Below are 22500 nucleotides of genomic sequence, written 5' to 3' on the forward strand. Positions count from 1 at the left end.
ATTACAAACCGTATTTGAGCTTTTAAAAACTAATTTTACATTAAAAATCGAAGTACCTTAGGCAAATCATAAAAATTCTTGTGGTATGGTAAAACTAACATATTATGGCATGAAAAAGGTTCTCTAACCCTATTTGAATAAAAAGTACCCTTGGCCATTTTAATGCCTTGTCTATAAAAACATCGGATATTGAAGTTTTACACCTATGTCACATATTTTTCCTATCTCTTCATCTAAAAACTCAGAACTGCATATTCTTAAGGCCTCAAAAAACATCGAAGAAAAAATAGATAATTTTACTTTACTATGATGCTCAGAGTAATAATGAACATACGAACATATATTAGTGGGCTTGCGATATACATTGAATTTAAAACTACGGATTTGTCTGTAAACTTGCACATCTAAAAATGGTAACATTGACTCTCTTTCTTCCTCCACTGTAAATTTAATTGAGGGAACCAGATCATTCAGTTTATCTAAAAATTCTCCAATGTTTGCATTTACAGGCCATACACAAAAAATATCATCCACATAACGATACCATACAGTACCAATCGGTAAAATACTAGGTAACAGTCTGACCTCAAAAAACTCCATGTAAAGATTACTAAGCACCGGAGAAAGTGGATTCCCCATTGGCATACCAAATTTTTGTAAAAATATTTTCCATTAAATGTAAATTTACAATCCTTAATGCAAAGCCTAATTAAGTCAACTATTACATTCGAAGGTAACGGCAAGTTATATTTAGGCAATTCCTCTGGAAAATATTTTTTACAAAATTTCGTCCACTGGAACTTTAGTAAATAATGATACAACATCGAAACTGACAATTTTAAACTCAAAAGTTGCATTAACAGGCATACACAAAAAATATCATCCACATAATATTAATGCAACTTTTGAGTTTAAAATTGTCAGTTTCGATGTTGTATCATTATTTACTAAAGTTCCAGTGGACGATTTGTTAAATTTTTTATCAGAGGAATTGCCTAAATATAACTTGCCGTTACCTTCGAATGTAATAGTTGACTTAATTAGGCTTTGCATTAAGGATTGTAAATTTACATTTAATGGAAAATATTTTTTACAAAAATTTGGTATGCCAATGGGGAATCCACTTTCTCCGGTGCGTTAGTATCTTTACATGGAGTTTTTTGAGGTCAGACTGTTTACCTATATTTTACCGATTGGTACTGTACTATGGTATCGTTATGTGGATGATATTTTTTGTGTAGGCCTGTAAATGCAAACATTGGAGAATTTTTAGATAAACTGAAATGATCTGGTTCCCTCAATTAAATTTACAGTGGATGGAAGAAAAAGAGAGTCAATGTTACCATTTTTAGATGTGCAGTTTACAGACAAATCCGTAGTTTTAAATTCAATGTATATCGCAAGCCCACTAATATATGTTCGTATGTTCATTATTACTCTGAGCATCATAGTAAAGTAAAATTATCTATTTTTTCTTCGATGTTTTTGAGGGCCTTAAGAATATGCAGTTCTGAGTTTTTAGATGAAGAGATAGGAAAAATATGTGACATAGGTGTAAAACTTCAATATCCGATGTTTTTTATAGACAAGGCATTAAAAATGGCCAAGGGTACTTTTTATTCAAATAGGGTTAGAGAACCTTTTTCATGCCATAATATGTTAGTTTTACCATACCACAAGAATTTTTATGATTTGCCTAAGGTACTTCGATTTTTTAATGTAAAATTAGTTTTTAAAAGCTCAAATACGGTTTGTAATATACTGATAAAGAACTCCCCATTTTCATCTACCTGCTGCCTTTATACAATTCCTTGTCAGGGGTGTGATAAGAAATATATCGGCCAAACTGGGAAAGATTTGTCTACAAGATTAAATCAACATAAATATTCAGTTAGAACAGGACAGACTTCTAGTGCCCTTTTTGTATTCACCTTAGTAATGTTAACCATGCGATTGATTGGACAGAGGCAAAAGAGATTTTATTTTGTAATGATTATATTAGTAGGAATATAATTGAATCTGCTTTTATAAAGACTTATTCTGGAAAACTTTTAAATTTGAGCCCTGGTATGTACAAATTAGACAGTCTTATCATAGATAAAATAGTGAAGAGTTTTAACATTATTCTTTAATTTAGTGTATTTGTCAAGTTCCTTCTTATGTATTTCTTGTAAGTTTTAACATTATCCTTAAAGTTTTTGTACTAGTCAAAAAAAAAAAATTTTTTTTTATTTATTTATTTATTTTTTATGTATTTCATATTGACAATATTGTTCAATCAGTTATCTTTGTTTATTGGTGTTTTAAGTATGTTGTTAGTGCCGTTTATTTATTGTACTATTCATAATTGTGAGTTCAGTTGTTTTATAAAAAAACTGGTTGGCATAGTCAGTGTTTTTTCTCTTCTGTAAGTAATTGGGTTATTGGCAATTAATTTTTTTTTTTTTTTCCTTTCTTTTGACTTGTTGGGTGTTAAGCGGTTGGGTAATCTGGACGAATGCTGTTTCTGTTTGTAATGGCCTTATTGTACATACATATATAATTCTTTTTCCACTTTGCTTTTGTGAGAGCTTTCTTGCTCAATAGTTTTTACGTTTTGTATTACTTTGCGCCCCGAAGATGTGGTAAATACACGAAAGTACTTGGCACTCTGTCCTTTTCATTTTTAAAAACAAATTTTCCCTGTGGCTTTTGCTGTTAAACAAATCACGTGCTTACTTTTGTGATTTTATAGTATATATATATATATATATATATATATATATATATATATATATATTGTATATATATATATATACTATATATATATATATATAAAACACCATACAGCAATTTTGATGAGTTTCCCTTCAACAAATTTGAAGAAAATCTGCCATCATCACGTGAGGTTCGCTGGAGCTACAAGCACCCATGAGCTGCTACAACATTTGCTTCACTTCCAATGAATAAAACAAAGCAAATGCTCTTGCTAGTAGCTAATGCGTACTGCTCATACTTAAGTTCTAGCAAATGCTTAGAAACTATCAGCAATCGCTTCCTTTCCTATGAATAAAATTTAGGAATTGCTTATGCTTCTAAGCAATTGCTTACAAATGTTTAAAGGCAGCTCATGACGGTGCTTGTAGCTCCAGCGACCTCACGTGATGATGGCATGATTTTCTTCAAATTTGTTGAAGGGAAACTCTCAAAATTGCTGTATGGTGTTTTATATATATATATATATATATATATATATATATATATATATATATATATATATATATATATATACACCATACAGCAATTTTGATGAGTTTCCCTTCAACAAATTTGAAGAAAATCTGCCATCATCACGTGAGGTTCGCTGGAGCTACAAGCACCTCATGAGCTGCCTTAAACATTTGTAAGCAATTGCTTCGAAGCATAAGCAATTCCTAAATTTTATTCATAGGAAAGGAAGCGATTGCTGATAGTTTCTAAGCATTTGCTAGAACTTAAGTATGAGCAGTACGCATTTGCTACTAGCAAGAGCATTTGCTTTGTTTTATTCATTGGAAGTGAAGCAAATGTTGTAGCATCCAAGCAAAAGCATTTGCTCAACGTTTTATTCATGAGGGCACATTTGCCTGAAAGTATCGACTGAATCGCCAACTCGCGTGACGCTGTTCTATTTACGGGCCGGAATCGCTTGTTCGCTTGCGTGTGGAGTCGTCATTTACCCATATTAGCGAGTCACTTCACGTGGGTCTTGAAGGAAAAAATTTAAAAACCAAAATATTAGGGGGAGGGGGTTAACGAAAGAAAGCTGTTGAAGATTACAACGATAAAAGCGATCGCTTTCTTTTGCTGCCTTTGGGTGGCTTTGTTCTTTCTTTTCTAAATGGACTGCTACTTTTCAGAAATCCCACCGGTTTAGGATAGAAGAGTAGTCATGAAATATTTACATCCCACGTTGAGAACCATACTCGTTGTAATGTCAAAAATATTCCAAAGTGAAAAATGACATTCTTTGGAACTCTAATTTCAAGTCTACTGCTCCTGCGGGCTTGTTCTATATGAATAAGGTTCATCTGAACAACAAAAACTACAACAACAATAATAATAATAATAATAATAATAATAATAATAATAATAATAATATAATAATAATAATAATAATAATATCAATATAAATACCATCAACATCATTTAATTATTTAATCATTTAATGATTCTATTTAATTATTTCATTTAATATTTTTATTTAATATTATTATTTAATGTCAATAATATTATTATTTAATATTATTAATATCATTATTTGATATTATTAATATTATTATTTATCATTATTATTATTATCTAATATTATTATTATTATTATTATTATTATTATTATTATTATTATAATTTCTATAATTCTCACAGTAGCACGAGTCACTAATATGGCGAAGAAATCCACAGCAGTGTAAATGTAAATACATATTAGAAAAATATATATAAATACGAGAGCTGTTTCGACAGCCTATACTCGAATCGAGCAGGTTCTCGAAAGCTCTAGTTTTGTATATATTTATATATATCTATATATATATATATATATATATATATTCCTATAATATATATATTATAAATATAGGTATATGCCACTAGGAAAATAAACACGGAGCATCCACGAGATCTTTCAACGTTCAAACGTCTTTTACTTAAGTAAAGGACGTTTGAACGTCGAAAGATCTCGCGGCTACTCCGTTGTTTATTTTCCCTCGTTGCATACACCTTTATATATGGATTTATCACGTTCCTAAATTTCGTGAATCAGTTATAACATATATTATATACATATATATATATATATATATATATATATATATATATATATATATATATATATATAAACCACTGTGGATTTCTTCACCATTAATAATGATAATAATGGGACTGGTCGTGATATTCAGGAATGTTTTTTTTTTTTTTTTTTTTGAAATTTGCTCATCCTATCAAATGAATCTCACTGACCCTTTCTAGTTCCTTGGAAACAGCATCAACGATGGGGACCATCATAGCTGCTGTGGCTGTGTTCGATATCCACATGGAAAGGAACGCCGTGGTAATCATGAAACCCGCCAATAGACGCTTGGGACTCTGACCTGTAAGGAAAAAAGAAAAATAAAGAGATTAAAATAACCCACTCTTTCAGACTGCACGTCTCGGTTGGTTCACTCAAAGAGTTAAGTGTATCTTAGGCTCGAAGAACTTTGTTCGGTGTGACGTCAGAAGCGGAGAAACCGCGGCAAAGTTCTGACTTTTCTCGCAGTTTCTCCGCTTCTGACGTCACATCGGACAAAGTTCGTCGACCAAAGCTCGACCGTGTGGACGGGGCCTTAGTTTTACCAGACCACTGAGCTGCTTAACAGCTCTCCTAGGGCTGGCCCGAAGGATTTGATAAACAGAGAGATAGAATATGGCCGGACATTGGCAAACTATGGCTCTAGGCAATTTATACTAATAGGAAGTAGTGGGTTACTTACAAAAATGTTTCTGAAACAAGGTTGACTAAAATATTGAGTTAATCTTTTGTCTCCCCAAGTGACGTCTGGGTTAACGAGGGAGCAGATTCCGCAACAAAAATAAATCTAGATTTATATATATATATATATATATATCTATATATATATATATATATATGTGTGTGTGTGTGTGTGTGTGTGTGTGTGTGTGTGTGTGAGTGTGTGTGTGTTTGTGTGTATTTGAATGTGTGTGTGTGTGTAATTCACAGAAAAACATTCCGTTGTCAAACGACACCAACAAAAGAAAAGTTTTAGAAGCAGTTGGAAGAAAGGGTCGATTGAAAATAAGGAGGTTCTCCCTCGTCCTCTCGAATAATCAACAACAAAACACACACCACTTTCCTGCCCTGATCATTGCATGACACGAGAGAGAGAGAGAGAGAGAGAGAGAGAGAGAGAGAGAGAGAGAGAGAGAGAGAGAGAGAGAGAGAGAGATAGTACGTCACGCAACATGAAATCTTAAACCCTACTTGCGTCCGTTTGGTTTATATGTACGAAAAACTCATTTGGCCTCGACTCCATTTACTGCAGCAGTTGATTCAAGGACGTCGTCTTCAGCCACTTCAGGGGAATTTGTTGAAAGGTAATTACGCGAATCCAGGTATTTCCGAACTAGGTTGACGGAACCTAGGTCACTCTTGTTGGTTTCAGGGTCAAATCCCATCAATTCTTTGTCTAATTCGGCTTCTTCTTCCACGGTAGCAACGGGAATTTCCATCTATCTTTATTATTATTATTATTATTATTATTATTATTATTATTATTATTATTATTATACTGAAACGATGAACCTTAGTCATATGGAACAAGGCCACTTACTTGAAATACAAGCTTCCAAAGTAATAGTAGGTAATAAGAAGTACAGATTATTATTATAATTATCATTATTATTATTATCATTATTATTCAGAAGATGAACCCTATTCATAAGAAACAACCCCACCACAGGGATCACTGAATTTAAATTCTAAAGATTCCAGACAATATGGTGTTCATTTGAAAGAAGTAATAAGAAATACAGAAAGATGGTAATCGTTCTACTATGAATAGGGGTCACCCTCTGAATAATAATAATACTAATAATAACTGAAATGAGTATGCATTTGTGTTTACAAAAGAGGAATGTATAACACTGTACCTGTGTGAAACTAACTCATTAAATGAACAATTCTGCAGCAGTAGTAAAAGTAATACCATAAGCTACTGCTATTACTGTTCTACTTCATGACTTGTGAGCAGAATCGATACTGAGAACAGAGGTCACTCAGCACTGAAAGGGAAATTGAGGAAGGAAAATGTTATCAAAGGTGTAGCAGGAGGATAACCTCGCAGTTGTAATATGAAGTAACTGCCAGGACGGGGTTGAGAACCATACTCGTCGTAATGTCAAAAATATTCCAAAGTGAAAAATGACAATCTTTGGAACTTTAATTTCAAGTCTACTGCTCCTGCTGGCTTGTTCCATACGAATAAGGCTCATCTGAACAACAACAACTACAATAATAATAATAATAATAATAATAATAATAATAATAATAATAATAATAATAATAATAATAATAATAATAATAATAATAATAATAATAATAATATCAATACCATCATCATCATTTAATTATTTAATCATTTAATTGTTCTATTTAATTATTTTATTTAATATTTTTATTTAATATTATCATTTAATATCAATAATATTATTATTTAATATCATTAATATCATTATGTAATATTATTAATATTATTATCTATTATTATTATTATTATTATTATTATTATTATTTGATAGTATGATTATTAATTATTAATAATAATAATTTCTAAAATTCTCACACTAGCACGAGTCACTAAAATGGCGAAGAAATCCACAGCAGTGTAAATGTAAATACATATTAGAAAAATATATATACAAACGAGAGCTTTCGACAGCCTATACTCGAATCCTGGATAACATGGCCCTTCCTGCTAAGGAACCTGAAGCAATGTCTACAATGTACCGCGTAGGGAGAAAGCGCCTTTTCAACAGGTAGTATATCGATCAGAACAAAGTACAGCACCAAGAAGCGAAGTTACTTTAAAACAAAACAGGAAACAAAAAAAGGAATACCGAGGTTTACTAGAGGGTCGATAGAAGGTCATCGAGAATCATTACTGCACGTGGGACGAGGTGTAGCCACGTCATCCTCTCATTTACACGAGTTGGAGATCAATGAATAAAATGAATTCTCGTGCAGAGACTCGATCCCTCACAGGGCCAAGTCAGAGCCACGCCAAGGACAACCTTGAGCCTGCATGAAAGCTTGTAATGATCATCATGATCGCAAGACTTGCTTTTCCCAAGGAGCTTCTTCGTTAATAACACAGACTCTTCTTCTGAAAATGTACGATTATTGCGAAGTTTGCAAAGTTTTATTTGTGCAAGGAACCTCGTCGGATGGAACGCAGTGTGTTGTTCTGTTGTCTTATTCTGAAAATGAACAATTATCATGGGGTTTCGTCGTTAACAACACTATCTTGTTCCTTTGCCTTCTGAAAGGTTTTATCTGTGCCAGGATTTTTTGTTTGTTTGATTGGTGCTTTTACGTTGCATGGAACCAGTGGTTATTCAGCAACGGGACCAACGGCTTTACGTGACTTCCGAACCACGTCGAGAGTGAACTTCTATCACCAGAAATACACATCTCTCACTCCTCAATGGAATGGCCGAGAATCGAACCCGCGATCACCGAGGTGGGAAGCAAACACCATACCAACCACGCCACTGAGGCGCTTATATATCTGTGCCAGGAGCCTCATCGTTTGCAACGCACTGCCATGATTCTCTGCCTTTCTCTGCAAGCACACGATGATTACGAGGAACCTCGTCGTTTATGACACAGTCATATGAATTAACCTTCTTCTGAGTGTATGTGGTTAACAATATCCTCGTCTCTAAGTCATATGGAACTCTCTCCATTCCTCTCCATTTCCTGCTAAAAGAGCCACGCCTGTCCCTGTTTCTATAACGTGAAATACAAGTCACAGGGAATTCTCTACCTTTCTCTGCATTCCCAGCAAAAAAAGAGCCATGTCTGTTCCCGTTTCTAAAGCATGATATACTAGTCATGTGGAATCTGTACCTTCCTCTGCATTCCCTGCTAAAGGGAGCCGTACCTGTCCCTTGTTTCTCTATCACAGTGCCATTTCGACAGCATGAAATACGAGTCACAGGGAATTCTCTACCTTCTTCTGTAATCCCTGTCCAAGTCACTCACTACAACATAAAATACAGGGCATGTGTCGCAATCACAGAAGAGTATAAAATCAATCCAGGGACATAGACGCAGCGTTTCTCTGAATGTCCCTGTTCTAATTTAACCAGACCCGTCGATTCATTCATTACTTTCGTGACCCCTTTCCCACCGAGCGAATCGACTAATCGACAGTCACGTGAGCGCAGGAATTACCGAGGAAAGTGTGAAAGTGTTCTTTCTCTGCCGGTTGTGGGAAGGCGTTCTTAACACGGATCCTGAAAATTTAATGAACCACGTATCGTTTTCTTCAGAGTACACCTGGACTTCATGAAAGCTTTCAGGTTTGCAATACGCTCTTGAGTTTTTGTTCGGTATATATATATATATATATATATATATATATATATATATATATATATATATATATATATATGTATATGCGGTTGTGTATGAATGTGAAAGGGGCCTCTGTGTTGTCTTTGATTTGGAACAAAGGAAAACAGGCTGATATTGGATATATATATATATATATATGTGTGTGTGTATTATAAACATATACTTTCAATATACGCCTTCTTCTCCTTTTGCTCCAAATCAAAGACAACACAAAGGTCCCTGCCACTTTCATACTTCAATTTCGTAATCGTGGATGAAACCTCGGAACGAAAAACTGTCACAACTCCAGGCGCTCATATTCTATCTCACATCCTCCTCTCCCACGCCTTCTGGATAATAAGGAAAAGTATAGAAATAGTATAGAATGGTATAGAAAATCCAAGCCAAAGGCCAAGCACTGGGACCTATGAGTCATTCAACGTTGGGAGGGAACCGACAGTAAATTTTTAAAGGTGTAACAGGAAGGAAAAAAAGCTCTTATTTGCACTATGAAACAATGGTTAGAAGAGGAGAGTAAGATGAAGAAAAAGAATATTGTTGCACAGAACCTTCTTCCCTCCTGTCCAGCGCTTTCTATACTTTCTATGGCATAAACTTTAAAAGCTTACAGGTGCTATGAAGAGCATTTGGAGCCTAAGGACTTTTCTACTTCTCCCTTATGTTCAGTCTCCCATGAAAGCAAAAGTACCCAAATGGATTTGTGTGTGTGTGTGTTTTTTTTCTGGTAAAAGCACCCAAATGGGTCTTTCTACCTTTAGCTTTCAAGCAAGCAAGGCAAAAACCAACCTAACTTAAAAGCATTCTACTTCCAAGAAATTTACTACACTGCGTCTTTTATTTTGTCTATCACAGTCCTCCAATTCGACTGGAGGTATTTATAGTGTGGGGTTCCGGGTTGCATCCTGCCTCCTTAGGAGTCCATCACTTTTCTTACCATGTGCGCCGTTTCTAGGAGCCTCTAGTTTTTCCAGATTCCTTTTCAGGGATCTTGGGATCGTGCCTAGTGTTCCCATGATTATGGGTACAATTTCCACTGGCATATCCCATATCCTTCTTATTTCTATTTTCAGGTCTTGATACTTATCCATTTTTTTCCTTTCTTTCTCTTCAACTCTGGTGTCCCATGGTATTGCGACAGCAATGTGTGGTACTTTCTTCTTGATTTTGTCAATCAACGTCACGTCTGGTCTATTTGCACGTATCACCCTATCCGTTCTGATACCATAGTCCCAGAGGATCTTTGCCTGATCGTTTTCTATCACTCCCTCAGGTTGGTGCTCGTACCACTTATTACTGCAAGGTAGCTGGTGTTTCTTGCACAGGCTCCAGTGGAGGGCTTTTGCTACTGAATCATGCCTCTTTTTGTACTTCTGTGAAAGTGCCAGACATTCGCTTGCTATGTGGTTTATGGTTTCATTTTTCGTATTATTATTATTATTATTACATTATTATTATTATTATTATTATTATTATTATTATTATTATTATTATTATTATTATTATTATTCAGAAGATTAGCCCTATCCTTATAGAACATGCCCACCACAGGGGCCACTGACTTGAAATTCTAAAGCTTCCAAAGGATATTATGGTGTTCACTGGAAGAAAGCAACAGAAGGTTAGGGGAAATACAGAAAGAAGAAATCAGACATCATAAAAATAGTTAAATTACCGAATTGATATGATGGGTTTTTCTATAGGGTTTTCAGCTAAGATTTGGGGAAAAAAGAAAGAAAGAAAGGAAAACTGCATGGAATTCAAGCATGAATATATAAATAACCACCTGATAAGAAACACAACATCAAACTAAAGCATGAATTGGTAAATAACTAATAATAAGAAACTTAGTATCGTATTCATGAATGATTTTATAAATAACCTCTTGATAAGTTACAAAGCATCAAATTCAAGAATTATTGATAAATAACCTCTTGATAAGCAACAAAGCATTAAATTCAAGAATGATTGATAAAAAATAACCTCTTGATAAAAAACAAAGCATCAAATTCAAGAATGATTGATAAATAATAACCTCTTCATAAGAAACAAAGCATCAAATTCAAGAATTATTGATAAAAAATAACCTCTTGATAAGCAACAAAGCATCAAATTCAAGAATGATTGATAAATAACCTTTTGATAAGAAACAAAGCCTCAAATTCAAGTATGAGATAAGTCACCTTTTGATAAGATAAGCTAAAGAAAGAAAGTGACACAACATAAAATTCAAGCATGAACTGATAAGCAGCCTCTTGATAACAGAAACCCTAACCCTGACTGCATTCCTACTTCTTCTTCTCGTAGACCCACTCACTCACCCATGTGCATCATGACGAAGAGGGCGATCCTCTTGTGCAAGTTGCAGTGTTCTACGGCCACGGCCATGATCAGGCCGCCCATGAACATGAAGTTCGTGTCCTTCATGTAGACGGCCGTCACGGCCCTCGTGCCCAGGATCCCGAAGAGGGGGAAGGCGAAGACGGGTATGAGCGCCGTCACTGCCAAGGGTATGGCCTCCGTCACCCAGTAGGTTGCCATGACAAGGATCACATAGGCACAGCGGAACTCCTGTTTGGGAAAGCGAGGTGATGAGTATGGCGGCATTATAATGGTGATTGTGTGTGTGTGTGTGTGTGTGTGTGTGTGTGCTAGGACTTTTGACAAGGTCGTTCAGTGCCGAAAGGGAAACTGAGATTAAGAAGGTTTGAAAGACATATCAGGGATAAAAAATACCCCGCAATCAAAGGAATGAAAAGGGTCGCAGCTATATAGGGGCCTTAGGGACGCCGTAAAGGCTTACAGTGCACTGTGTGAGGTGCTCTGATGGCCGTATCTCGCTACGAGATTTTTAGAATTTGGTATTTAGTATAATAAGGTCATTATCATTGCAATTTGCGTGTGTGTGTGTGTGTGTGTGTGTGTGTGTGTGTGTGTGCAAGAGGGTGAAACATTATCTGCCTTCAACCCTTTTGCTTTGTACTGTAATTCACTCTTCCTTTTGTATTTGCATGCTCTTAAAATATTGACATTAATTAAAAATAAATACTCATAAATTAGTGCGAGTCTTGAAATGAAGGAACAAGTCCACAGTTACGAATGGGTACAGATTCCCGAAAGCTCTCTTTAGAAATTTATCTTTAAATATTTGAACTCATACATAAATGCGGGTATGTTTCTGCAACAGTGTCATTTTCCACACGTCTGGACAACTGTTTCTATTCTGTTCAACCCTATCTCAAAAGCAATTATAATGAAATGTGTTAAAACGCTGATAATCACGATACTTACAACTGTATGCCCAATGACGGCCACAGGTAACAGGGCAAATGGCGTTATGAATAACAACAGGTATTGCCAGTAGTGGGCAAGACATCTTAGGCACTCTACCACCGACGGTCTACTCATCTCTGCAACAAATAAATAAACAAACAAATAAATAAATAAATAAATAAATAAATAAATAAATAAATAAATAAATAAATAAATAAATAAATAAATAAATAAATAAATAAATAAATAAATAAATAAATAAATGTAAAGTTCAGTGAGCCATTCAAGTATTAAATTGAAATTGGAATATGAAATTAGGTCAAAGGCCAAGTACTGAGAACTAGTATGATAGGGTCATTCAGCGCTGGAAATTGAGAATAAAGAACGTTTGAAAGATGCAACAGAAAGAATACCTCGCAGTTGCACTATGAAACAATTGTTAGGAGAGGGTTCAGGTAAGATGGAAGAAAGATAATACGAGCGGAGGTACAGTAAAAGGAATGGAAGGGCTTGCAGCTAGGGGCCTAAGGGACACTGTTTATATATGTGATGCCTAGTCACCGCGCGAACTCTACGGAGTGCAAGTGTTAAAAATACAATTGGTAAGTAAGGTCTGGTAAACTAGAAAAATAAACGAAGGTATTTAGCAAGAGCGTAACCAATATACATAAAAAGAATCTGCCTTAGGGCATAAAAATGTCTACAGATTCACAAACATGCGATATATTTGTACACACAGGTGCAGTTATTACTTTTGCTTACAAAAGTAAACCTGCTTTTTCTGTAAATTCATTTCTCCTTTAAGGTACGATTGTCAAAAAAAAAAAAAAAAAATAAATAAATAAATAAATAAATAAATTACAATACGTATTAGCTAAACTATATTTTTAAGCTTTTAAATGAAAATGAAAAGCCTTGTATGAGAGCGTATTAAGTCTGAAGATATGTAATATAAGAGAAGTTTCATCAATATCATATTTAAGTCGCCTTATAATAGGCTTCACTGGTCAACACTTTGTCACATCCATTATCACATTTAATTACTGGGCAGGCATCATATTAAGAACTTCTACTGTTCTATCTATTTAGATAGCGAAAACTATACAGGAGTAGTAAATTCGTATGACGATAGATGGGGCTGTGAATGATGCATAGATTAGGTAATGCTTGCAAATGACAAAGTTTTATAGGTGAAAGTAAATAAAAGCTACAGGCTCTGGTGAAAGTTTGAGAGCATTATGTATTTATTATCATATAACTGAAGGTCAAATACAAGCCAGAAATATTAAGCAATCAGTGATGTTGTGGTGAGTCAAATGTTGTGTTATGAAAGTAACTAGGAATAAATGTTATGGATGGAGGTATGGTGAGAGAAGAAGTACATCCACAACAAGTTTTGGAAGAAGAAGAAAAGCAGGGTAATGTCTGCAGATGCAAAAGCTGAATAGCAAATAGGGATGTTAAGTCAGAACTTTATAGAAATGGGGTGAGTGTTGAAAGAAAAATAGAAAACAAAGTGGGGAAGTTATTGCAATTTGCCTAACTAATATACGAAGAAAAAGGAGGGTTGGTTAAGAATACGGAGATAAAAGGTGGAGCATAATAATACGGGATCGTTTCGTCACACAGAGAGAATTACGCGTCAGAAATATGTAGGTCTATTAACAGACTGATATCGAATTATCTAATGAGACAACTGGAAATAGCGTTTAGTTCAGAAGTCTTTTGGAAGAAGAAAAGTAGAATGGAATGGAATGGCAAATTTAGGTCAGAGGCCAAACGTTGGGACCTATGATGAGGTCACTCAGCGCTGAAAATGAAAGCGAGAGTAATATGGTAATGTTCGAAAAGTGTAACAGGAGGAAAACCTCGCAGTTGCACTAAAAGACTATGGTTATGAGATGGCGGAAAGAAAGATGGAAGAAGGAGAATATAGTGTATTAGGCAGCTAACGCTGTGAAATTATGATTATTATTTTTTCCAAAAGTTCGTCATAGATTCACTAATTAAAGGATGAAAATATCAGTAAATGATGCCTCGTTTTTTTAGATCTATTCCTGATTACGATAATTAGTTTAACAGTTAGTAGGCACTATATATGTATACACACACACACACACATATATATATATATATATATACAACATACAAATGTACATATAAATATATTCATACATGGATATATACGTACTTGTATATATTATATAAAATACGTTATTGGCTGAAGCCACTGGTAAAGCTTTAAATGAAAAGACAGTGCCAATAACTTTCGTGAATTTAACACATTCATTATACGAAATTACTTGGCACTTTGTCTTTTCATTTTGAATTTCCCCGGTGGCTTCAGCTAATAAACAAAAATCATGTGCTTACTTTTGTGATTTCTTAGTACACCCAGTTGCAAAAGCGGTGTCGCCCCGCCAAGTCTGACTCGGTGAAATCATGCCCTTCTTGCCCTGAAAGTGGCCCACGTTCATACAACCAGTACATACTTAAAATGGTTCGAAAGGGAGGAGGAGGGAAATTACGGCAATCACGCAAAGAAATGCAATATTGAATGAGATATATATGGACAGAGAGAGAGAGAGAGAGAGAGAGAGAGAGAGAGAGAGATTTTATTCCTGTTTAGTTATTAATCTGACGGATATACTGGAGACATTCTGCATTAAGAAACATGTTATCATATATTTTTTGGAAAATAATTATCATGAAATCTTCTCACATCGTATTGTTTTTAATCGTTATCACATTTTCTAAATAAAAACCCCTTAAATATTGTTGGAACTAACTATTCATATTACTATAAAGTTCAGACGAAATTATCCTTTTTAATTATCCTATAAGCAACTGTATTCTCTCTCTCTCTCATTCTGTCCTCCGTCTTATATCGCCTGGATTGATTATTTAAATAATGGTAGATGATTGATATGTTATTTGGATGTGGCAAAGGATCACAAAACCGTAAATGGCTACTCTACCAACTTGTGCTAGGCTGTATCTATTTTTGCTCTAGATTGACTGGACTATAATTACATGTATTACCAATAATATACGAATCTGGTCACAAAGGTTTACACACCAGGTTTTGTAGCCGTGGGTTGTGTAAGTCATCAAAGAATCAGTATTGCAAGGATATTATTTTATTAATTAATCTATGCTAAGAACACATTACTGGATATGCTGATCTATTAGTACAGGATTTGTATTTATGGCATAACTTAGTTGAGTTACCAGTATTTGAGTGTGATGGGCCACTTAGCTCCGCCCCTCACAGCCATCTAGGCTACTTATAGAAGTACTTCAATTTGTTATATTTCTTATATTATAGAATATTTATTATATTATTTCCGAAACAATTTGTGAAAATAAATTATGTGAAATGAAATGCAGTGAAATGTGTGCATCGGCGCATTAACATAATGATGGTGAGGTACAAAGTATGTAGGTGTTGCAAAACCGTATACGTACTATCAACATATTTAGTGTCTCAAATTATTTGGTGATAGTCTTCAGACCTGGTCAGCTCGGTCTCGTCTTAGCTAACCCTCCCCCCACCCCCTACCACCATCCCCACCCCCCAAACCCCACCACGCTTGCTCACTCACTCCGCCTCTATACATTGCTTCAGCGGCTAATATCCAACACACGTTGGTTTTTCCCCTCCAAGCTATTAAAAAAACCACCACTTTCGATATTCACTGTTCATTAGTTTTTTACATACCCATGTTTTTATTTTTTTAATAAAATCATTGTAAACATTTGGAGAAAAAAAAATGTATGAAATACTGTCAGCTGAGTATTATTTTACCTTCCAAAAAGCATCCATCAGAACAATCTCATAATAACTGTAGGGCATTAGAATCCCGAATATGAGGAGGTGCGGGGTTAGAAGGATATTTTTAACAAGTTGGGGGTTAAAGGTGATATGGACAGGTGACATTAGGTGACCTTAATTTAAGTCTTGCCGGGTTCGCTTATCAACATTTATAAGGTAATGATAGGAATACCTTTACTGATAGCAGGATTCATAACGTTATAGGGTTACTGAGATCATCTTTGTATATCTGGTTAATGTCTTTAACTATCGTTTACGTTATGAATCCAGGTTTCCACACGAGGTAACGTGCCACACACAGCCATGGATGAGTTGTATATAACGCCAGTGGTCTTGGCAGTCGTGTTTGCAGCCTTTGAGGTAGTATATGGTCAACAGAGTTGCCTTTGTTAGCTGCCGCCATCCCTACAAACGTTGCAATAGATAAGTATATAATACTACATAGATTATAGTGCACAACATTATGTTAGAACAGTTATTCCAAACGCATAGATAAACACAATGACCTCGACTAACACTTACCTAAATTTAGATAATCCTAATTACCAAATAAACCTCCACAAAGGCTGCAAACACGACTGCCAAGACCACTGGCGTTATATACAGCTCTTCCATGGCTGTGTGTGGCACGTTACCTCGTGTGAAAACCTGGATTCATAACTTAAACGATAGTTGCAGACATTAACCAGATATACAAAGACGATCTCAGTAACCCTATAACGTTATGTGGCAGTCGTGATGGTGACTTAGAATCATTGATATTAACTGCTATCAGTAAAGGTATTACTATCATTAGGGGAGACCGGGGCTAGCTGGCACACTTTTTACAATTTTGGTTATTGCGAATATAAAACAAACATTTTTGCAAAATTCTTACCACCATTGAAAAATATTAACAATCGTCTTTATCATATAGCAAAATAATTGTTGTTTGCTTTCAACATAAGGTAACAACAAGCTTTAGAAAAAAAAATTTTTCGTGCCAACTTGCCCCGTACGGGGTAAGTTGGCACGTTGATAATTAAAAGAAAATTACTAAATTGCATTTAAATCAAATACGCTCTGAATTTCCAAAATACAAATTATAAGGCATTAGTATTACTTCAGATCATCATCTAGTTGTAATTGTGGCAGGTGTCAAATAAATCTTCATCAGTAGTCTTCATGCTCCCACGTTACATGCCCTGCACTGGACCCACACTTCTCCTGGCTTACCAAATACAGGCTCTCTTCAACTGAGCTTTCTTCTGAATCAACAGGAACATTTCTTAAACTGTATCACACTGATGACAGATCTGAAGCCCATGTGTCTTTTCGGACATCTCTCAATCTGTTACATAACCACCCGTAAAATAAAAATCTTGAAATAGTCTGTATTCAGATATGAAATTCCATCAATCCTAAACCCATTGAAAACATCAGAATAAGTGACAGCTAGAGGTAAAGCCGAGGAAACTTTACCAGGAATGTCACAAATGGGCATACTTGATCCTGGATTACCAGTCATCCACGAATCACATGCCCTGTTAACACATTCAGAGGTCTATAAACACTAAAATCCAGGGGCTGCAACTTGTGAGAGCAATGTGGAGGAAATGATAGGACACTGATCTCATTATCGTTCCCAAAATCCAGAAACAAAACGTATATTATATAAATAAATAGGCTTACTATTGTTATCAAATAACGTGTGCCAACTTGCCCCATCCCTACCATTTGGTACAAAAGCACTTACCAGTCCACATCGAGAAGACTTGAATGATTAATTTTAATGGTATAGAATCTTTAAATCATAAGGAAAACTATGCTATAATTGAAAAATAATCTTTTATGAATGTATAGATGTTATAGCAAATGATAGAAAGATAAAAATATTTACTTACTACCATAAAAATAAAAATTTTTCTCATAAATTCAAGCTCCTACGTTCTATCTCTATAGAATTTTGCTGGTAATTGAGGAACCATGTGGCAATTACACAGTATACATATTAGAGTCATCTATTGGTAAACTTGAAAGTTATTTTGAGTGTGCCAACTTACCTCTGTAGCCAACTAGCCCGGTCTCCCCTACCTTATAAATGTTAATTAGCAAACCCGTCAAGACTTAAATCAAGGTCACCCGATGTCACCTGTCCCCCATCACCATTAACCCCCACCTTGTTATAAATATCCTTCTACCCCCCCCCCCCCCCCCCTCCTCATGTTCGGGATTTCAAGGTCTTACAGTTATTATGAGATTGTGCTGATGGATGTTTTTTGGAAGGTAAAATAATACTCGGATGACAGTATTTCATATGCCATTTATTTTCCAGATGTAGATGTTTATAATTTTTCGTTGCAAAAAATAAAAACATGGCTATATAAAAGACTAATGAACAGTAGATATCGAAAGTGGTGGGTTTCTTGAACAGCTTGGAGGGAGAGCACCAACAAGGTGTGTTGGACGTTACCGCTGAAGCCACATATAAAGGCGGAGTGAGCGAGCAAGCGTGAGACCGAGGGCAGGGGGTGGCAGAGAAATATAGCAAATTGAAATGCTTTCTATAAGTAGACTAGATGTTTGTGAGGGGTGGAGCCAAGTGGCCCATCACACTCAAATACTGGTAACTCAACAAAGTTATGCCATAAATACAAATCCTGTACTAATAAATCAGCATATCCAGTAATGTGTTCTTAGCATAGATTAATTACTAAAATAATATCCTTGCAATACTGATTCTTTGATGACTTATACAACCCACGGCTACAAAACCTGGTGTGTAAATCTTTGTGACCAGATTCGTATTTTATTGGTAATACAGGTAATTATAGTCCAATCAATCTAGAGCAAAAATAGATACAGCCTAGCACAAGTTGGTAGAGTAGCCATTTACGGTTTTGTGATCCTTTGCCACATCCAAATAACATATCAAACATCTACCCTTATTTAAATAATCAATCCAGGCGATAGAAGACGGAAGACAGAATGAGAGAGAGAGAGAGAGAGAGAGAGAGAGAGAGAGAGAGCTGCTTATACGATGATTAAAAAGGATATTTTCGTCTGAATAATATTAATATGAATAGTCAGTTCCAACAATATCTAAGGCATTTTTATTTAGAAAATGTGATAAGGATTAAAAACAATACGATGTGATAAGATTTCATAATAATTATTTTTCAAAAAATAATTATATGTTTCTTAAAAGCAGAAGGTCTCAAGTATATCCATCAGATTGATAACTAAACAGGAATAAAAGCTCTCTCTCTCTCTCTCTCTGTCCATATACATTTCATTCAATATTGCATTTCTTTGCGTGATTACCGTAATTTCCCTCCTCCTCCCTTTCGAACCATTTTAAGTATGTACTGGTTGTATGAACGTGGGCCACTTTCAGGGCAAGAAGGGCATGATTTCACCGCTTTTGTAACGGGATGTACATAGTATATATGTATACACACACACACACACACACACACACGCACACACACACACATACATATATATATATATATATATATATATATATATATATATATATATATATATATACATATATACATACATATATATGACTGGTAAAAATGTTCTGTAACAACAGAATTCCATCTAATAAAAGGAGCCCATAAAAACACCAAAATGTAGAGAGAAAAGTACTATATTTCAGAGACTGCTGTCTCTCTCTTCAGGTATATGAATGAGAAAAGTTTACAGAAAAGGTGGTATTTATACCAAGAGATTCGTCCACAAGTAAGCCAATTTAGGTCACCCCCGCTTAAAGGAAGATTATCAGCGGGGGTGACCTAAATTGGCTTACTTGTGGACGAATCTCTTGGTATAAATACCACCTTTTCTGTAAACTTTTCTCATTCATATACCTGAAGAGAGAGACAGCAGTCTCTGAAATATAGTACTTTTTCTCTCTACATTTTGGTGTTTTTATGGGCTCCTTTTATTAGATACATATATATACACACACACACACACACACACACACATATATATATTATATATATATATATATATATATATATATATATATATATATATATATAAAGGTTTTTGCCACGAAAGAAAAATGAAAAAGCGAGATAACCGAGTACTTTCGGCTATCTCGCTTTTCATTTTTCCTTCGTGGCAGAAACCTTTATTTATACATAGCATCACGTTTTACATACTTCGTGATCAAGTTATTCATATATATATATATATATATATATATATATATATATATATATATATATGAATTCATAATATTGTGAGCTCCGTTCTAATAATTATCCTACGTGCGAATAAAAGCCGGGTCTACACCCATATTGATTATTAACAGCCTTTGTTATTATTTGTGGAAATGGAAATAAGGTGATACAAACTCGTCCCAACCAACAACAAGCCTTAAACATCTGGTGTGAGCTGAAATGAACTGCGATAATGCTCTAAAGGCCTGCAGTGTATATATATATATTATATATATATATATATATATATATATATATATATATATATATATATATATATATAGCGAATACCACAGGAAAATGATAGTCGCTTATTTAATGAAGTCACGTGCATCTACTGTGATTTTTTAAGCATATATATATATATATATATATATATATATATATATATATATATATATATAATGTGCATGCCTTCACTTTACGGCTAACTAACTACCAGTGCTCAATTCAGTGTTCAAACCAACAAATAAACAATCCTCATTAACATACTGCTCCGGTTTCACCTGTGGATCGAGGCCCGGTCTTCTAGTAGCAGAAGAAATGTCTTAACCTTTAACCACGAGAAGAAAAGCTTCTTTATCTGAATTATCAGTTAACTACTTTTATTTAGCCACGTAACTGCAAAGAAACATTTAAATCAGGTCCTTTTCGAGCTTAAAACACTAACTGTGATATAGGTATATATTTTCTAATGCTTCATGCAATGAAGTATTAAACTAGGCCTAAGTTATTTTTTTCAGTGAGCTGTGACACTGAAAAAAGAATCTGCATAAACGCATCATGAAGTATTAAACTAGGCCTAAGTCATTTTCTTCAGAGGTGTGACACTGAAGAAAAATTTGGATAAAAAATGGACAGTCAGAATTAGAAGCAAGGTATCCTAACTTCAGATACAAAAATAGCCATTTATGATTTAAAATTGAAGTAAATGTGTTTCCCATGTTTCATATTTCATTTAAAGCTTAAGAAACATGGTTTTACAAAACATCATGAAGTACAGACGACGTATCCATCTACTTAGCTAACTAAATAGAGTATATCTGGAGGGTAGCAGCTATGGCTTAAAGTATTTTAGGCTAAAGCATAGCCTAGCATAATCATAAGCCAAAGATGATAGATTATTTACAATTTTTTTGCTGCTTAAAAGTGTGATTTAATTTGTCCCCTCCCAAACCAATATAGATGTATGTATGTATATATATATATATATATATATATATATATATATATATATATATATATATATACAACCTTACCTTAAAATGATTTACCAATAGTAATGATTTGATTCCCGAGTCCTCTAAATACCTAGACGAACGAGTTTAAATTCGGTGTTCTAACTCCCGAGTAAAATATAATAATAATGATAATAATACAGCCGTACACTATAATTTAACTGTATCTGGGTGGTCTTGGTCAAAGCCAGCAAAAATATTACACGAAGAAAAGACACTTTTTCCCCAACACTGGCAGTGGCGTGAGCACAAAACCGCGTGCCTTCACAAACAAAAAACGAACACTTTCTAAAGATTTATTGCGCTTGTATTGATATTTGTCAAGCACAGCGAAACCAAGCAGTTCATACCAACGTTCCTCTTATTTAGCGATAACTTCTGCATCACCTTAACAACGAATAATCACTTTAAACGCACAAACACGCGGGAGTGCAAAATCATTTAAAAGTTAGGAAAAACGTTAAGAGCAGACTCTTGAATCCCCTTGTCCTGTTAGAACTCATAAACAAACGCTTCATAATTACTTGAATACTTGATATGCGGCATTGTCTTATTACCGGAAGTGTTGCTGTCTTTATGCATCCTGCAAGCAACTCATTAATGCTTTCACACAAAACGACATAGACCGAATTCTGCCACAAATGCTTGAAGGAGACTACTGACACCGCGTCTGAGACTCAGGCCGCGTTACCTCCGCTAAGGACAGGCTCCTCCCACTCTCGTACTCCACTGGGGCCGTCGATAACTTTTTCATCGAATATTTTCTCTGTCACGCTCTAATCGTGA

At 34.8% G+C, this 22500-nt stretch overlaps 1 protein-coding gene across 1 annotated transcript in view; it reads right to left on the reverse strand.

Moving 5' to 3' along the window:
- LOC135198447 (Na(+)/citrate cotransporter-like) overlaps nt 1–22397 on the reverse strand; it is a 43537-nt gene extending 21140 nt beyond the window's left edge. Inside the window, 4 exon segments of the mRNA XM_064225999.1 lie at nt 4978–5108; nt 11473–11722; nt 12443–12561; nt 22239–22397. Of these exon segments, the coding sequence (XP_064082069.1) occupies nt 4978–5108; nt 11473–11722; nt 12443–12561; nt 22239–22296 (558 nt within the window). The 5' untranslated portion in view covers nt 22297–22397.
- Nucleotides 22398–22500: the final 103 nt, after the last annotated feature.

This window comes from Macrobrachium nipponense, chromosome 22, assembly GCF_015104395.2.
Source record: "Macrobrachium nipponense isolate FS-2020 chromosome 22, ASM1510439v2, whole genome shotgun sequence".
Classification (NCBI taxonomy): Eukaryota; Metazoa; Arthropoda; class Malacostraca; order Decapoda; family Palaemonidae; genus Macrobrachium; species Macrobrachium nipponense.